Genomic DNA, 13,313 nt, shown 5'->3' on the forward strand with positions numbered 1-13,313 from the left:
TATATTTGTCAGTTTGTTATTAATCAAATCAAGCCTCATATATATGTACATCGTGGAGTTCTGCAAAGTAAGCTATTTTTGTGAGCGTTTTTTTCATTAGTCCTTTAACTTTAGGAGTCGAGAACGGGCGAGACGACTCAGTGGAATGTAGAATACATTTTCTTAGAGGACAAATTAACTTATCAGACGTCGCGGACGCTGTTATTTTATTATATTAGCGTGGATTTGATCGAGTTAATTACAGTACAAAAAAGTCTCGAAATCCTCTTTGTGTATAATCGCAATAAGCAGGGCAGGGCATTCATTTTAATTTTCATCGGGACTCGCGGGACCTCATTACGAGACGCGATATCTCAGTAACAAGCTAGGAAGGGACTTTTTTAAAGGGACGGAGCCTCGCGGGACTCCCAAGTGTCATTTTCATATTTCTCACTGCGGATAATTGGAATAAAATGGAAATTTATTTTGCATATAAAAAGACAAGCATTCAATAGAAGCAGGCGTTCATTTCATCATTCATCAACAACTTACTATCGTCCACTGTTGAACATAAGCCTTTCCAAGAGCGTACTCGGCATTTCACTCATCCTTCAGCCAGTGGCGTGCATAGAGGGTGCATACAGATGATATAAAATAAAGAAATTCTCCAGTACTAGTTTTAATACTTTAGGGTAGGCTAGTTATAACTTTTACAATGCCTAAGCTTAAGTATTTTATAACTCGTACTGAAGATTTTTTTCATTTTATATCATTTGCATATCCTGTGCATACCCTCTATGAACGCCACTGCTTCCACCTTGCTAAGATGGTCTGTCCAGCGTGCTGGAAGTCGGTCGTCCGACATTGTGCCTAACGGACTGCGGTCTCCAATCCAGAACGTGTCTGCCCCAAAGGCCATTGGTTCTACAGACTAGCCCGCCCACTGCCACTTCAACTTTCAATATTCAAAATTCATTTTTTTCAGGACTAGTTTGTAAATAGTTTTGAAACATCCAATGAGTCTGTTTTAGTAACTCTACCACCGGTGCGGAAGTAAGATTCTACCGAGAAGAAGCCAGCTCAAAATCTTTAGACTTTTTTTCTATCGTGTAATCAGCCTTTTCATTAAGAAATTCATCAATCGTGTAGTAACGTCTGTTTATTAATACATTGTTTAAACTTAGGTAACGGTAGATCTATTATTACCTGCGGTATTATATAAGTATATACCCATCCCCTCGAAGGATTTCAGTATCTTTGTCAGACGATATGCACACTCATTTGTGTCCATTTCTAGTGGATTATTTATATCCACTTTTTGTTTATACTTTGAGCTATGGATTGTCTTTTGTCTTTCTCCTACGGATTTCCTCGTTGCGGTATTGTCCCGAAGAGGGGCTCCCAACATAGCTATCACCGAAGCGCGTCGCGTGATTTAGAATTTGTGGATCAGGTCAATATCTCTGCTCCATATGTCATTATATAGTACAGCTTGCGGAAATCCAATTATAAATTATTTATTGCCATATAAATGTCCCTGATGTTAAATGACCTTTACTTCAATATTCGCAGAGTATCACTATAGTACACACATATATTATCATGTCTTGTACAATGTTCCATGTCATCTTTCATTTTGACGGCCGATTGGCGCAGAAGGCAGCGACCCTGCTTTCTGATTCCAAGGCCGTGGGTTCGATTCCCACAACTGGTAAATGTTAGTGTGATGAACATAAATGTTTTCAGTCTCAGTGTGTTTATCTATATATTATAAGTATTTATGTATATTATTCATAAAAAATTAATATCTTAGTATCCATAACACAAGCTACGCTTACTTTGGAACTAGATGGAGATGTGTGTACTGTCGTAGTATATTTATTTATTTATTTTATTTATTCATTTGTCTTATAGTTATCCATAGATTATGTAGTTCTATCTCGTTAGTGTAAGTCGACCTGCCTTACTAACGAGATGTAAATTAAATAAATAAATAAGCGTGTTTATTGTATAAAGAGACAAGTTGTCACTTGTCAACGACAATCGCAAACTTATCTGTATTCTTATTGAAAGTTAAAAGAACGTATTAAATATGTAACGGCGCTTGGCAAGCTTTATTATTACCTATATATCGGTTTTCCTGAGCGAGAAGTCTGTAGAGAAATCCACTCAATGCATGTGGGAGTAGCGAGCGATTGGCTCTTTAAATAGAAAATATTGAACACATCAATTGAGTTATGTGTCGTTTTACTTTTGCAAACACCTATTGATAGGTTTTTATGTTTACGTGATTGTGAAGAATGATAAGTAAATCATGGATGTATAAATTTCATAGGAGTAGTGATGACCTAGTGGTTAAAACACGTCTGTTTCTGCGTTCAGAGTTCTTCAGAGTTCGATCCCCCACTAACTTTTTATTAAATACTAGCTCTTGCCGGCGACTTCGTTCGAATTTGTTTTACATTTAAAGCATATTTATTTTAAGTTGTATAGAAACCCTTGTTAAAAAAATCGGGTGTAGGTTTAAAAAGAACGTTGTGAATTAAGTTTGCCTAAAAATAACAGTTTTAATTAGGGTAGACCTTAAATTTTTTGAACTTGCGATAACTTTTACATTTAATATCCGATTGGAATGAATTAAAAACTATTTTACTGAGAGAGAAACATCGGATACATTTTTCTTCTCTTTAGACGGCCAATTGGCACAGTGGGCAGCGAACCTGCTTTCTGAGTCGAAGGCCGTGGGTTCGATTTCCACAACTGGACTACTGTTTTTGTGATGAACTTGAATATATTGTCTGGGTGTTTATCTGTTTTTTATACGTATTTATCTATATTGAAAAAATATATATTAATCAGTCATCTTAGTACCTATAATAACACAGGCTACGCTTACTTTTGCGGCTAGATGGCGATGTGTGTATTGTCATAGTATATTTATTTATTATTATATTTATTCTCATTCCAAGAAAACAAACGGCTCCCTTGGGATTTGCGAAAAAACCATTACAAATGCAAGCGAAGGACGCGGGCGACAGATAGCCTAGTATTTACACGAGTTAATAATCGAAACGGTATTTTACTGGTTTCAACTTAGACCTAAATAAAACACCAAATTTTTGATTTTAGTTGTTACTTTTAAAAGTCTAAGAATATTTCCGAACTAATTACGAATATTAACGAAAAAGCTAATTCAAGTTGTTCTCCACTTCCAGTATAAAATACCCAAGAAGGAGGAGATTGCGGAGCAGCAGCAGCAGGAGCCCGACAACCCTCTCATGAGGAAGAAGAAGACCCCCGAGGAGTTGGCAGCAGAGGCCGAGCTGGAAGACCAGGACGAGTTCACCAGTATGTACCTCATCTCTTCAACCCCCGACGCAAAAACGACGGGGTGTTATAAGTTTGACGTGTCTGTGTATGTGTGTGTGTGCGTGTGTGTATGTGTGTGTGTATGTGTGTGTGTGTATATCTGTGGCATCGTGTTTTCCAAACAAATGAAACGATTTTGATTTTGTTTTTTTTTTTGCGATTTTCTCAAAATGGGTATCAAATGCAGTAAGTAGTAGAATCAGAATCAGAATAAATTTATGTACTTCTCACATTCATATTAACAAACATTGTCTCTGAATAAGTTCAAAGTATATATAAAACAAAAGCTTACAAAAGTTTGGGTGTTAATTGCTCTAACTTCATATCTAAATATTAATTGACTGCGAGATGGTGATAAGAAAAAAAACCCGGTTAAGTTTGTTGTGGGCTCTTATGAGATTAGGGCGCGTTTTAAACCCTCGTAGCTTTAAGTTGTGGAACGAAGTTATCACCATTGCGCAATTATGTAAACAGATATGTATGGACGCTGATAGGCCTACATGAATAAAGAATATATGAATTTAATTTAATGTTAAATTTGTTAATTACAGAATTGAAAAACACCATCGAAACGCAAGTGAACGAACTCAAGTCCCAGATCGAGAGCAAGTGCGTGATGCAGTGAGCAGCGCGCACCCACCACCCGAATACATGATGTAGCTGTGCTGAGCCACCCACACCCACACCCACCCATCCTCAACCCAAAGAGATATTTCGTTCAGGAATTGTAAATATGATCGCACACTAACCTGACCGCATTTTCCGCACGCACGCGATTCAAATGATAGCATGGGACTCAAATGTTAGCTCAACCAGCCACAAATTGCATAGACGACATATACATTTTAAGATAAAATAATATCTATTTTGTTTTCGGTTTATGAAATTGTTTGGTAGGGCGTTTATGCCCGTGAGAATCCTACGACTTATAAAAAAGGAGCGAAAACTTAATTTCCTAGTTAATAAATTACAATAATAATGTTAAACATACACCCTTAAAAACAGGAGATATATCGTCAACAATCATGACAAATATGACATGTCTTTTAATTTTACATGACGTTAAAATAGATACTATAAACGAAATATATTTAATCTTTCTCTTGTTAATGTGATTTTAAATTCGATACATTGGTAAAGAAATGTCGAGTTTGATGTCACAATTTGCAATAACGAGTTTTTTTTTATACGAAATAAGGGTGCGAAAGATGAGAGGCTGAAGGATGAGATTCAGTCCTGTCAAAGATTATGATTTCTTTGTCATAATCTCAAAAACACGATTAATTGACGTAGAAAGGTACTGAACTAAATTTAAATAAATTTTAAATTATTTCAAGCCCATAAATGAATATAAATCGATGTATATAATAAAAAAAAATATATAAATAAAAGTTCTTAGGGCGGTGCGTGCTGATATGGCGTCATTTTAATTTGTCGAAAAAATGTCTGTGGCGAGTATTGGTTAGTATGCGATCAGCATAAAGGTTCACATAGTATAATAGGCGCTCAATCAAATTTTGTAGACGAGATACGGATTCTAAATTTTTTCGGAAAATTAGACGGCTAGTGGCAAGTTTGTGGCGTTGGTGCTTTGATAACGAGCAATAATATTTTTATACATTCATAAAGCGTGGAAGAGCCCTCGACCCTACCGAGAACACTGTCTTACAAACTATAACGTTAGGTCAAAAAGTCATCGCGAAGCCGGGCGATCAAACAGCTGTAGTACTTAATTGTGACAAAACCTATACATACTTACTTCGCTGGCTATTAGGCGCTTGTTACTTACGCCAATTCAGCACTTTCGAGGGATCACTATTAATGACTTTCATCTATCCAGCTATACTGAGAAGGTCCAAGAGCGTTTTTCTACTTACAGACAAAGCATACCTTCTTAATACGAATATTAGCTTCTCCAAATGTCAAAGCTAGCGAAGTTGGCAAAGTAAACCCTAATAACCTACCTTCCGTTAACTATAACGCAGCTAAAGGTATATTTAACGAAAAAGCAATAATCATGTGCTTGTCATTAAATCTATGTTACTTAAGAGGATCAAGGTTCTTTATATCATTGTAAACAGGTCAAATTACTTTCCAAAATTTGGGACGTAAAAATTTTGATAGCTCTGTAGGAAGAAGTGTCAAAATTTATGTCACATTGGATATTCGTTAAGATTTCAGTGTCATGAAGAATCAAAACCCAGTGTGGGCTCAAAATAGATGATTTAATGTAATAATACTAAACGAAGAAATTTGTCATACCTGCGTTCTAGTTAACGGATGTTGGATTAACCAACTTGTTTTATATGTTGATGCTTGTGATATATTGTTATTTAAGTGTAAAATGAGTAAATTTAATAAAACAACTAAAACGGTGTAATTAATAAATTGAAGGGAAAATTAAATTAAGATTAGCACGCGTGTAGTGGCTTTAAGGCATATAAGGTTTATATTAAGACAGATACTAGCATTGTTGAATATCAGCGTCAAATAATTTGCGCCGGTCACTGGTTCGAAGGAGGTTTCACAAAAGCCTGAAACAGTGGTCAATTTCTATTGTCTTTTTCTAAACCTGCCTTAAGACAATGCGTATACAGACTTACTGGCGGCGCAGGAAAATTACACAAATCTTACGTCATATTAAAACTACGTCTCAGACAGGACTTAAATTACCCTTTGTGACAGTAAAATTATACGATACACGTAAATATTAGGCGCCAATATACACGCGGTTACACGCAGCGCAGTGCTTATTTGTAATAATTATTATCTGTTCTGCACTGGACCTTATTCTTTGTCACATTTTCATCATATAATACTCGTGATTGTGCTTTTGTAACGCCAATATTTACAATATCATATGAAGAGGTGTCACTGACGTGTTAATACGCATTTTTTGTCTGACTGAGTACCGCCTGTAAGTCAGCATACGCCCAGTCTACTCGACTCCTGATTTCTTCGTCTTCGGAGTTCAAGCGGTTACATTGAAATAACAATGTATTCATGTTGTCTTAAATCTTTATATTTGTTTTCATCCAAATTCCACTGGGCTTCTGTCTCTTGGCATGCTCCGCTGTCTTCGTCTCTTCAACTTTTGCCTCGAAATCTTTTGCATGCGTGCTTATGCAGTTTTTCGATATCGTGTCAGTGTATTTTGTTTAGGTGTATGAGCACTGGTCTGAAACCTTGTAGGACATTTTTAGGGCATACTTGATAAATGCTGCAAGTTTGTAGTTCACCTCTCGATAAGGCCCTGATTCTTTATAACATTATGTCATATTTGGCTTCTCTTCAAATTTGATGTCATGAATTGTTGAGTGTCACGATTTGACAGTCATTGTGACATTTCGTCGTAACCACGAATACATTTTGCATTTTGTGACGTATAAACGTGTGTTAAACTGCCAAGTGTAACTACATATCTTGTAATTACGTTTGGGTTACTATAAGAGTGTCATATCGAATACGGGTCCAAGTAAGGGAGAAGGAAGAAGTCGCGTACTCCCTAAAAATATCCTAATAAGTTTTGGGCTATACCTACCTGTAATTAACCTAGCCTTAATATCCACATCGAATATAATAGGTACAATATTGTAACTAACTGTGAAGACTTAGCAATTTGGGTCTCACAGTTCATATTAATTAGGCGTTGTAATTTCGTTTTTGCATGTCTTTATAATATAAGATCAATGTTCGTTTAGAGTAATGTAAAGATAGGTAGCGAGTCCTCTTGTTGTTTTACGATTAACTGTTGAATCGAGTAAGTAGTTGACGCGATTCGTAATCGATGTTTTATGCTTAGGATTAAAGTAATGTTGTGCGAGCTAATCTTTCGAGCGATTAGCGTTAAGTATTTGTGCTATATGTACATATATACGTCGTCTCCTGACATTTTGCGTATGAATGATTGTGTGATTGAATGATTCTACAACACATAAACAGAACGCACACACAGAGACACACACGACACACACACACTAACACAAACACGCGCACGCACACATACACACACGTACACACGCACACAAATAAACACAGAACTTCTAAACATCCGATAAAGTAACCTGGAGGACTTAGTTACATACCTGAGGTGATAGTGGCATATAAGTAGTAACCTGCAGGCCATGAACAAATGGGACTTCAAATATGGCTGGATAATTCAATAACATCTGCTCATGTAACCTAGCCATATAATAATTGTATGTTATGTTTAACGAACTTTTATAGCACATTTCAATAGCTTATGGTTCGATGTAACTAAATACCACTGCTACCAATAAGTCGAATTAAATTGTCGTTTACCACCATTCTTCACGTCGCAATGAATCATAGCAACTAAGTAATCTTTAGTTATGAGGTCCTTTGCTATAAAGACGACTGACCATGGAAGCAATTTTTGAAGCATAGTTCCACCGTGCTATACCTACACGTATTCGTAACCGAACTTAAAAGTGACGCAGAGGAATTCGCCATTAACACACCCACATCATCGTACAAACACGGATATCTGCGTTATAACGTAAATCTGCCTAACAGACTGCAATTCGCCTCAGCATACACCCAGTCTTACAATATTCACTCCTTACTTACTACAATACACACATGTATGAAATTTTGTGCATGAAGTTCACTTCATTTGATGAAAGATATAACGTGGTATGTTAGAGTCGACATATTTATACATGTATCACAATGTAGATTGAGTCCGCGTTTTGATTGAATTCGTAAACAAAATACACAAATGGACACCTCAGAAATTCATTGTTGGTTCAATGGACGCGGATTGGGACGGCTAGGGTTTGATAACGTTGACTCACAAGCGTATGTTGAAATAGAGTATATACTGAGTCCCAGACCATTGGGATTGTAAATGCATTTGGCCCCATTACAAGAATAAACAAATCGTTCAAAACAATAAACAAGACATGGTTTTCGTAGTTAATTTTCGTATACATCTGTTAAATAAATAAAGAAAACTGAATTGTTAATGTAAATAATAATAAAAAAGAACAACAATCGTAGGCACGAAATAAAACAAAACCGCATGTCCTACAGAGAATTTTAATACAAAAAAAATACTGATGTTTTATCTTTGTTCAACTCGAGACCGCGGTGTTATAGAAGCTCAGTCAACTCTGATACAGCCAGGAATTTGCACCAGGGTAAGCATAAATAAAATCTTAGGGTAGACAGCGCTTTTGTGCATGTCTGAAGTGCACGCCACTTGAGGGCCAGTTCAATTTGTCATATGAATATTTTACGCGGACGCTGGTGAGTGAACGTTTTCGAATCTGTCAGTAGTCCAGCAGGAATGCGATGTTATGTGCGGAGCTAATTGTTCGGAGGTTTGTCTCCACGTATTAAGCTGCAAATGCAAAAGATTTGTTATCGTCAAAAGCTGTGATATAAACGTATAATATACTAATGCTGTGCGCCCAACGCGGCCCGACCGCTCGCGCCCAGCGTACCCACTTAGCTTCTTGATCTCTTTAACTCTCTTTCACTTGAACCCCGCAAACCACACACTTTCGTCTCAGCTACAGTTTATTCATCATACACTTGTAACTTCAATACATTATCATGATAAATCAAGCAAAAGACGTTGACGATATCCGTCAGCATGTAATTCTCAAATGTCATAAATCTTTAGGCTTTTTGACATTGTGTCGCCGGTACCAGTACTTTCTATATACAAAGTGAATGGTTACGTTTAGTTGCAGCGCATTGATCGTTCTGGTTGAGCTACGTCGATCTTATGAGGTTACTGGATGGGTAACTGAATACCACCACGATTGATCCGGAAGACAGATTCTGAGTATAATTCAAGAATTTTACAGATTAAATTGTTGGCAAGATTGTGAGCATATAAACTATAGGTAGATCAAAAGTTTGTTGTTTACGGGGGCCTTTAAATATCTCATATTTAAGATCAACTTGACTTCACTCAGATATAACGATCGTACACAATTTCTCGTAGATTTTTAAACTTATCGGCAAATTCTTCGATGTCAGCACATCATGTATTTTAACTCTAAATCATTAGTTTTAACCGTCATTTATTATTGTTAACATAGCGCTTGCTAAATTTTATTTTATAAGCGAGTATAACTACCTAAATAAATATGTTATCCTGTATTGATTTGTTTAATATAATATTTACATCTGAAATCGTAAATGGGTCTGGTTCTATGACATGGTAACGTAAATCGTGACTGCTCTTGTATAAAGAGGTGTTAATTTGACGTCTCAGGAAGCATTTTGCTCGTATTAACGATCACCGTTGTACACAATCATGACCCTGCACAAGTGAACGGCTTGTGTTAATTTTCTGACAGGTTGTCATACAGTCGTCAATTCATCTAATTAGTAATTTTTGACTTGTCGGTCAGAAACTGTCAAAAAAAATACACAAACGGTCACTGGGCTCTTATTCACTGTGACATTTTGACAATCAAGACGCTCGTAACTGCAATTGATGAAGACAAAAATGATATCTTTTGTATGGCGATATATCAAATTTCATTTGTAATAATGCATTTTTAGTTGCGGTATCAATGTCATAGAGAATAAGGATCGAAAAGTTACACTTCAAATCATGTTTACTCTATCTATATACATCTCCTTCTCATATTGTAAATATGACAGATCAACAATAATTTCAGATTATCTTCTATTGAGAATTTCAGCTATATTTTCTGACTTATAAGAAATATCTGTAACATATTTTCCTGCACTGTACTACACTGGATGATATTTTCATAGCTTCTTTCGATAGGCTACTACTTTGTGCACGCATAGGTATCTAGACTTAATTCTAAAACCTTGTCCTGGCTTTTATTTGTTGTGGCATCGAAATCGTGCCGGCGTAGTATTATTACACACATTTGTGACGTCTTTGACACTTGTTCATACGTGAACTGTCATTTATTTTTGACGTCAAAATTACAATCATCAGTGCGTTACGATTAAAATGCCTCTTCAAATAAAAACTTTTGAAAGGATATATTTAGCGCAAGCGTTTCATACAAAGGACGCAAACATTACTCGCGAATCTAGGTTTTGGGATGCTCGGAGATGCCGTTATTGACCCGAGATTATCCGCGAGAAATATACGCCTTCTGGACAAAGTTAGTGGGGATCGTTCGCAACGGATACCTTTTGAGGGATTCAGCCTATCCGTCTTCTTTCAAACCTTCACAATCTTAATATTAAGGTATTAAAATTAAATTTCACAGTGTACGTGTGTCTAGGCTAGGTTTATCATGTATTACGATAATATAGTATCTATGTATGTGCATGGCGATCTAGTTAAACTGTTGTTCGTAGAAAATAAACAATAATAGCTATAAGATAAACTCTTGGACCTGGTTTTTTATATAATTTAAACATTGACATGACCAAAATTTCTCTTTCTCCCGCTCCTTTACCGGTTGGTAACGATAAGTGTTCTCTGGAGATTATACTGTCATCACAAACAATATCTATCAAGTGCTGAAAGTATATAATTTGGTGAGCAAAATGGCATGGCATTAAGAAACAGTTGTTGCTTATATCGTTCAAAATTAGCGAGTTTTTATCATCGTTTACCATCGAGTTAGACTACCTTTAAGGTTTAACTCGATGAATAACGCCAGATGTCACTTTCTGTAACTAAACTTCAAAGTTATCTCCTAGGAACACTTAGTTTGTCATTGTATAGTACCAAATACTATTGCTACACCTTATTCTATTCCTTCATATTACCGCTGTCTCTATGTATCCTATCTTCCCCTTTGAATCTATCGTAGATATAACTGTAATCTTCGTTGTTGGCTCTCACGTAGTTGATAGTGTTTTAGAAAAGTTATTTTGATACGTAGCGAGGTTTAGATGTAACTAAACATTTAAATAAAATCCGCTAACTGTCACTAATTAAAAGTTAAGCGACTCCTGCGTCCTGGTTCCCTATGGCATTGGAATTGCGGCCTTAAGTTTGACACCTCTTGCTACAAGAACTGTCACGTTTGAGGTCCAAAATTGCAATGTATGATTCGGATGTGATAGCGAATAAGGATCTTGTTTTGATGGTAATAAGATAACGTTTTGCATGAAGGTTATATTGTAATGTGGCTCTTGAAGTGTGATCGGTGTCGTTTTCTCTATTTGTCTATTTATTTTTTCTTATATCTATTTTAGGGTGGAAAAAAACACTATACTTTTGTCATCAGCAATCGGCAACTTATTGCGATGGAGTCATGGATATCAATGTACCGAACATAAATAAATGGAAATCTTTTGAAAATTTGGGTCATAATTCTCTTATAATAATGACTGTGCAAACATTGTATTAGTGACATTTCGTCATAAATGGTCAAGGTTAATATCACAATTCGTATTGGGATATGACGTTAACATCGTCATATACAATAACATCCCTGAAAACAAATACGGAATAATTTACTAGCGCTCAAATCATCGACATCCATACTTATCTTCGCTATCAACCCAGCTCTAAAGTTGGTGGTCATTGATGTCAAAAGTATCAAGTGTAATCAAGTTTTCCCTGATTATAAATGACATTAAAATCATATCGCATTCGTAACAGCAATTTGTGACGTCAATGTTGACGTTTTTCTATGAAGATGTCTCAAATTTGATGTCACAAAATGTGGTAAGGATTGTATTGTCATAGACAATCAGCCCAGATGTCGAGATTTTGTTCTTGATTTTGTAACATTTCTGAAGACAGGCTGCCAACTAGTTAACTTCAAACAAAAAGTTGTTTCAACGAAACAGTTTTTATGGAGATGTATGTTGGCCCTCGGTTGGCAACCCTCAGGGAAGTTACATAATACTGCTTTTTTCATAGTAAGCTTTTGATGTTCGATGTTTAGTGTATCGGTTATTTTAATAATTATAATATATGCTAGTTAAATAAATGCTTAATTAATGCGAACATTTGAAAGGAATTTGGGTGATATCAAATGAGTATCAACGTAATTGCTGAAGGTTTGTGACTTGCATTCTGATGCTTCCAACTGCATCGAAGTCAAAGTATTGTTTATAAATTAATATTTATTCCTTAGATTATACATATTTTAATACGTTAAAGTCACTTTGAAATAAAAGTCCGCGTATTAACTGCTAGGCTTTTATAAAGTAGAAAATAAAGAGTGAACAGTTTTGTTTTTATTTATACCAGCTACTTTTATTTCTTATTACTAATAAATTGTAATGAATTTACAAAGAGGTTTATACAAGGTAGACGTGTAGTTTAGTATAATAATTGTAAATTATTTAGTAAAAAAATTATAAACAAAATTACGAATCGCATTATCCAAACCAAAGAGTAGAATAATTTTAAGCTCCCAAGTGACTGACCAATTTCTAAATTTTTCTCCTATAGTTACATAATTTCAGTTGAAAAATTGATCTTATGACTTTTGCACTCAGGGTATCTTATTGTACAATTAATTATTGTTGTATTTTGTATTATATTTCCTTTAGCGCATTTAGAAGGAATAGGTATCCTATGACTTTTTGGCCGGCGATGGCATTCAGAATTTACCATTGTCTTGTTCTATCGCTACATTTTGATTAACTTCTCTATATTTGTAGGATATTGAATTTAACATTGGTTTTATTAGGATGTTGATATGGTGCAACATCAATTTTCTATGGAATCAGTAATATTTATTTGTTTGAGTGCTCGTATGCTTGTGAATAATATGTGTGGATATGTGTACATGTTATGTTTGTGTGAAAGTAGACGTGATTCAATTGTTGAATGTGTGAGTGTGAATGTTATATATGCTTGAGTATACTTTTTAATGTGGTTGTATATAAAGAAAAATTATGTATAAAAAAATTTAAGCCTTGACAAGCAGGCTTAAAATTATTGAAAGTTTTTTAAATATATAGGAATGAATGCGAGTTTAAAATATATAGTATTTGTTATAAACGAGTTACTGTTGCATCACATCAAT

The 13,313-nt window shown here is 35.4% G+C and overlaps 1 protein-coding gene across 2 annotated transcripts in view; it reads left to right on the top strand.

Moving 5' to 3' along the window:
- LOC120634152 (complexin) overlaps positions 1 to 7,302 on the top strand; it is a 358,168-nt gene extending 350,866 nt beyond the window's left edge. For both annotated transcript variants that reach the window (XM_039904567.1, XM_039904568.1), the window contains 2 exons: positions 3,195 to 3,327; positions 3,900 to 7,302. In XM_039904567.1, coding sequence (XP_039760501.1) covers positions 3,195 to 3,327; positions 3,900 to 3,973 — 207 coding nt within the window. In that variant the 3' untranslated portion in view covers positions 3,974 to 7,302. The remainder of the gene's footprint in view (positions 1 to 3,194; positions 3,328 to 3,899) is intronic.
- Positions 7,303 to 13,313: the final 6,011 nt, after the last annotated feature.

The sequence above is a fragment of the Pararge aegeria genome, chromosome 23 (assembly GCF_905163445.1).
Source record: "Pararge aegeria chromosome 23, ilParAegt1.1, whole genome shotgun sequence".
Taxonomy (NCBI): domain Eukaryota; kingdom Metazoa; phylum Arthropoda; class Insecta; order Lepidoptera; family Nymphalidae; genus Pararge; species Pararge aegeria.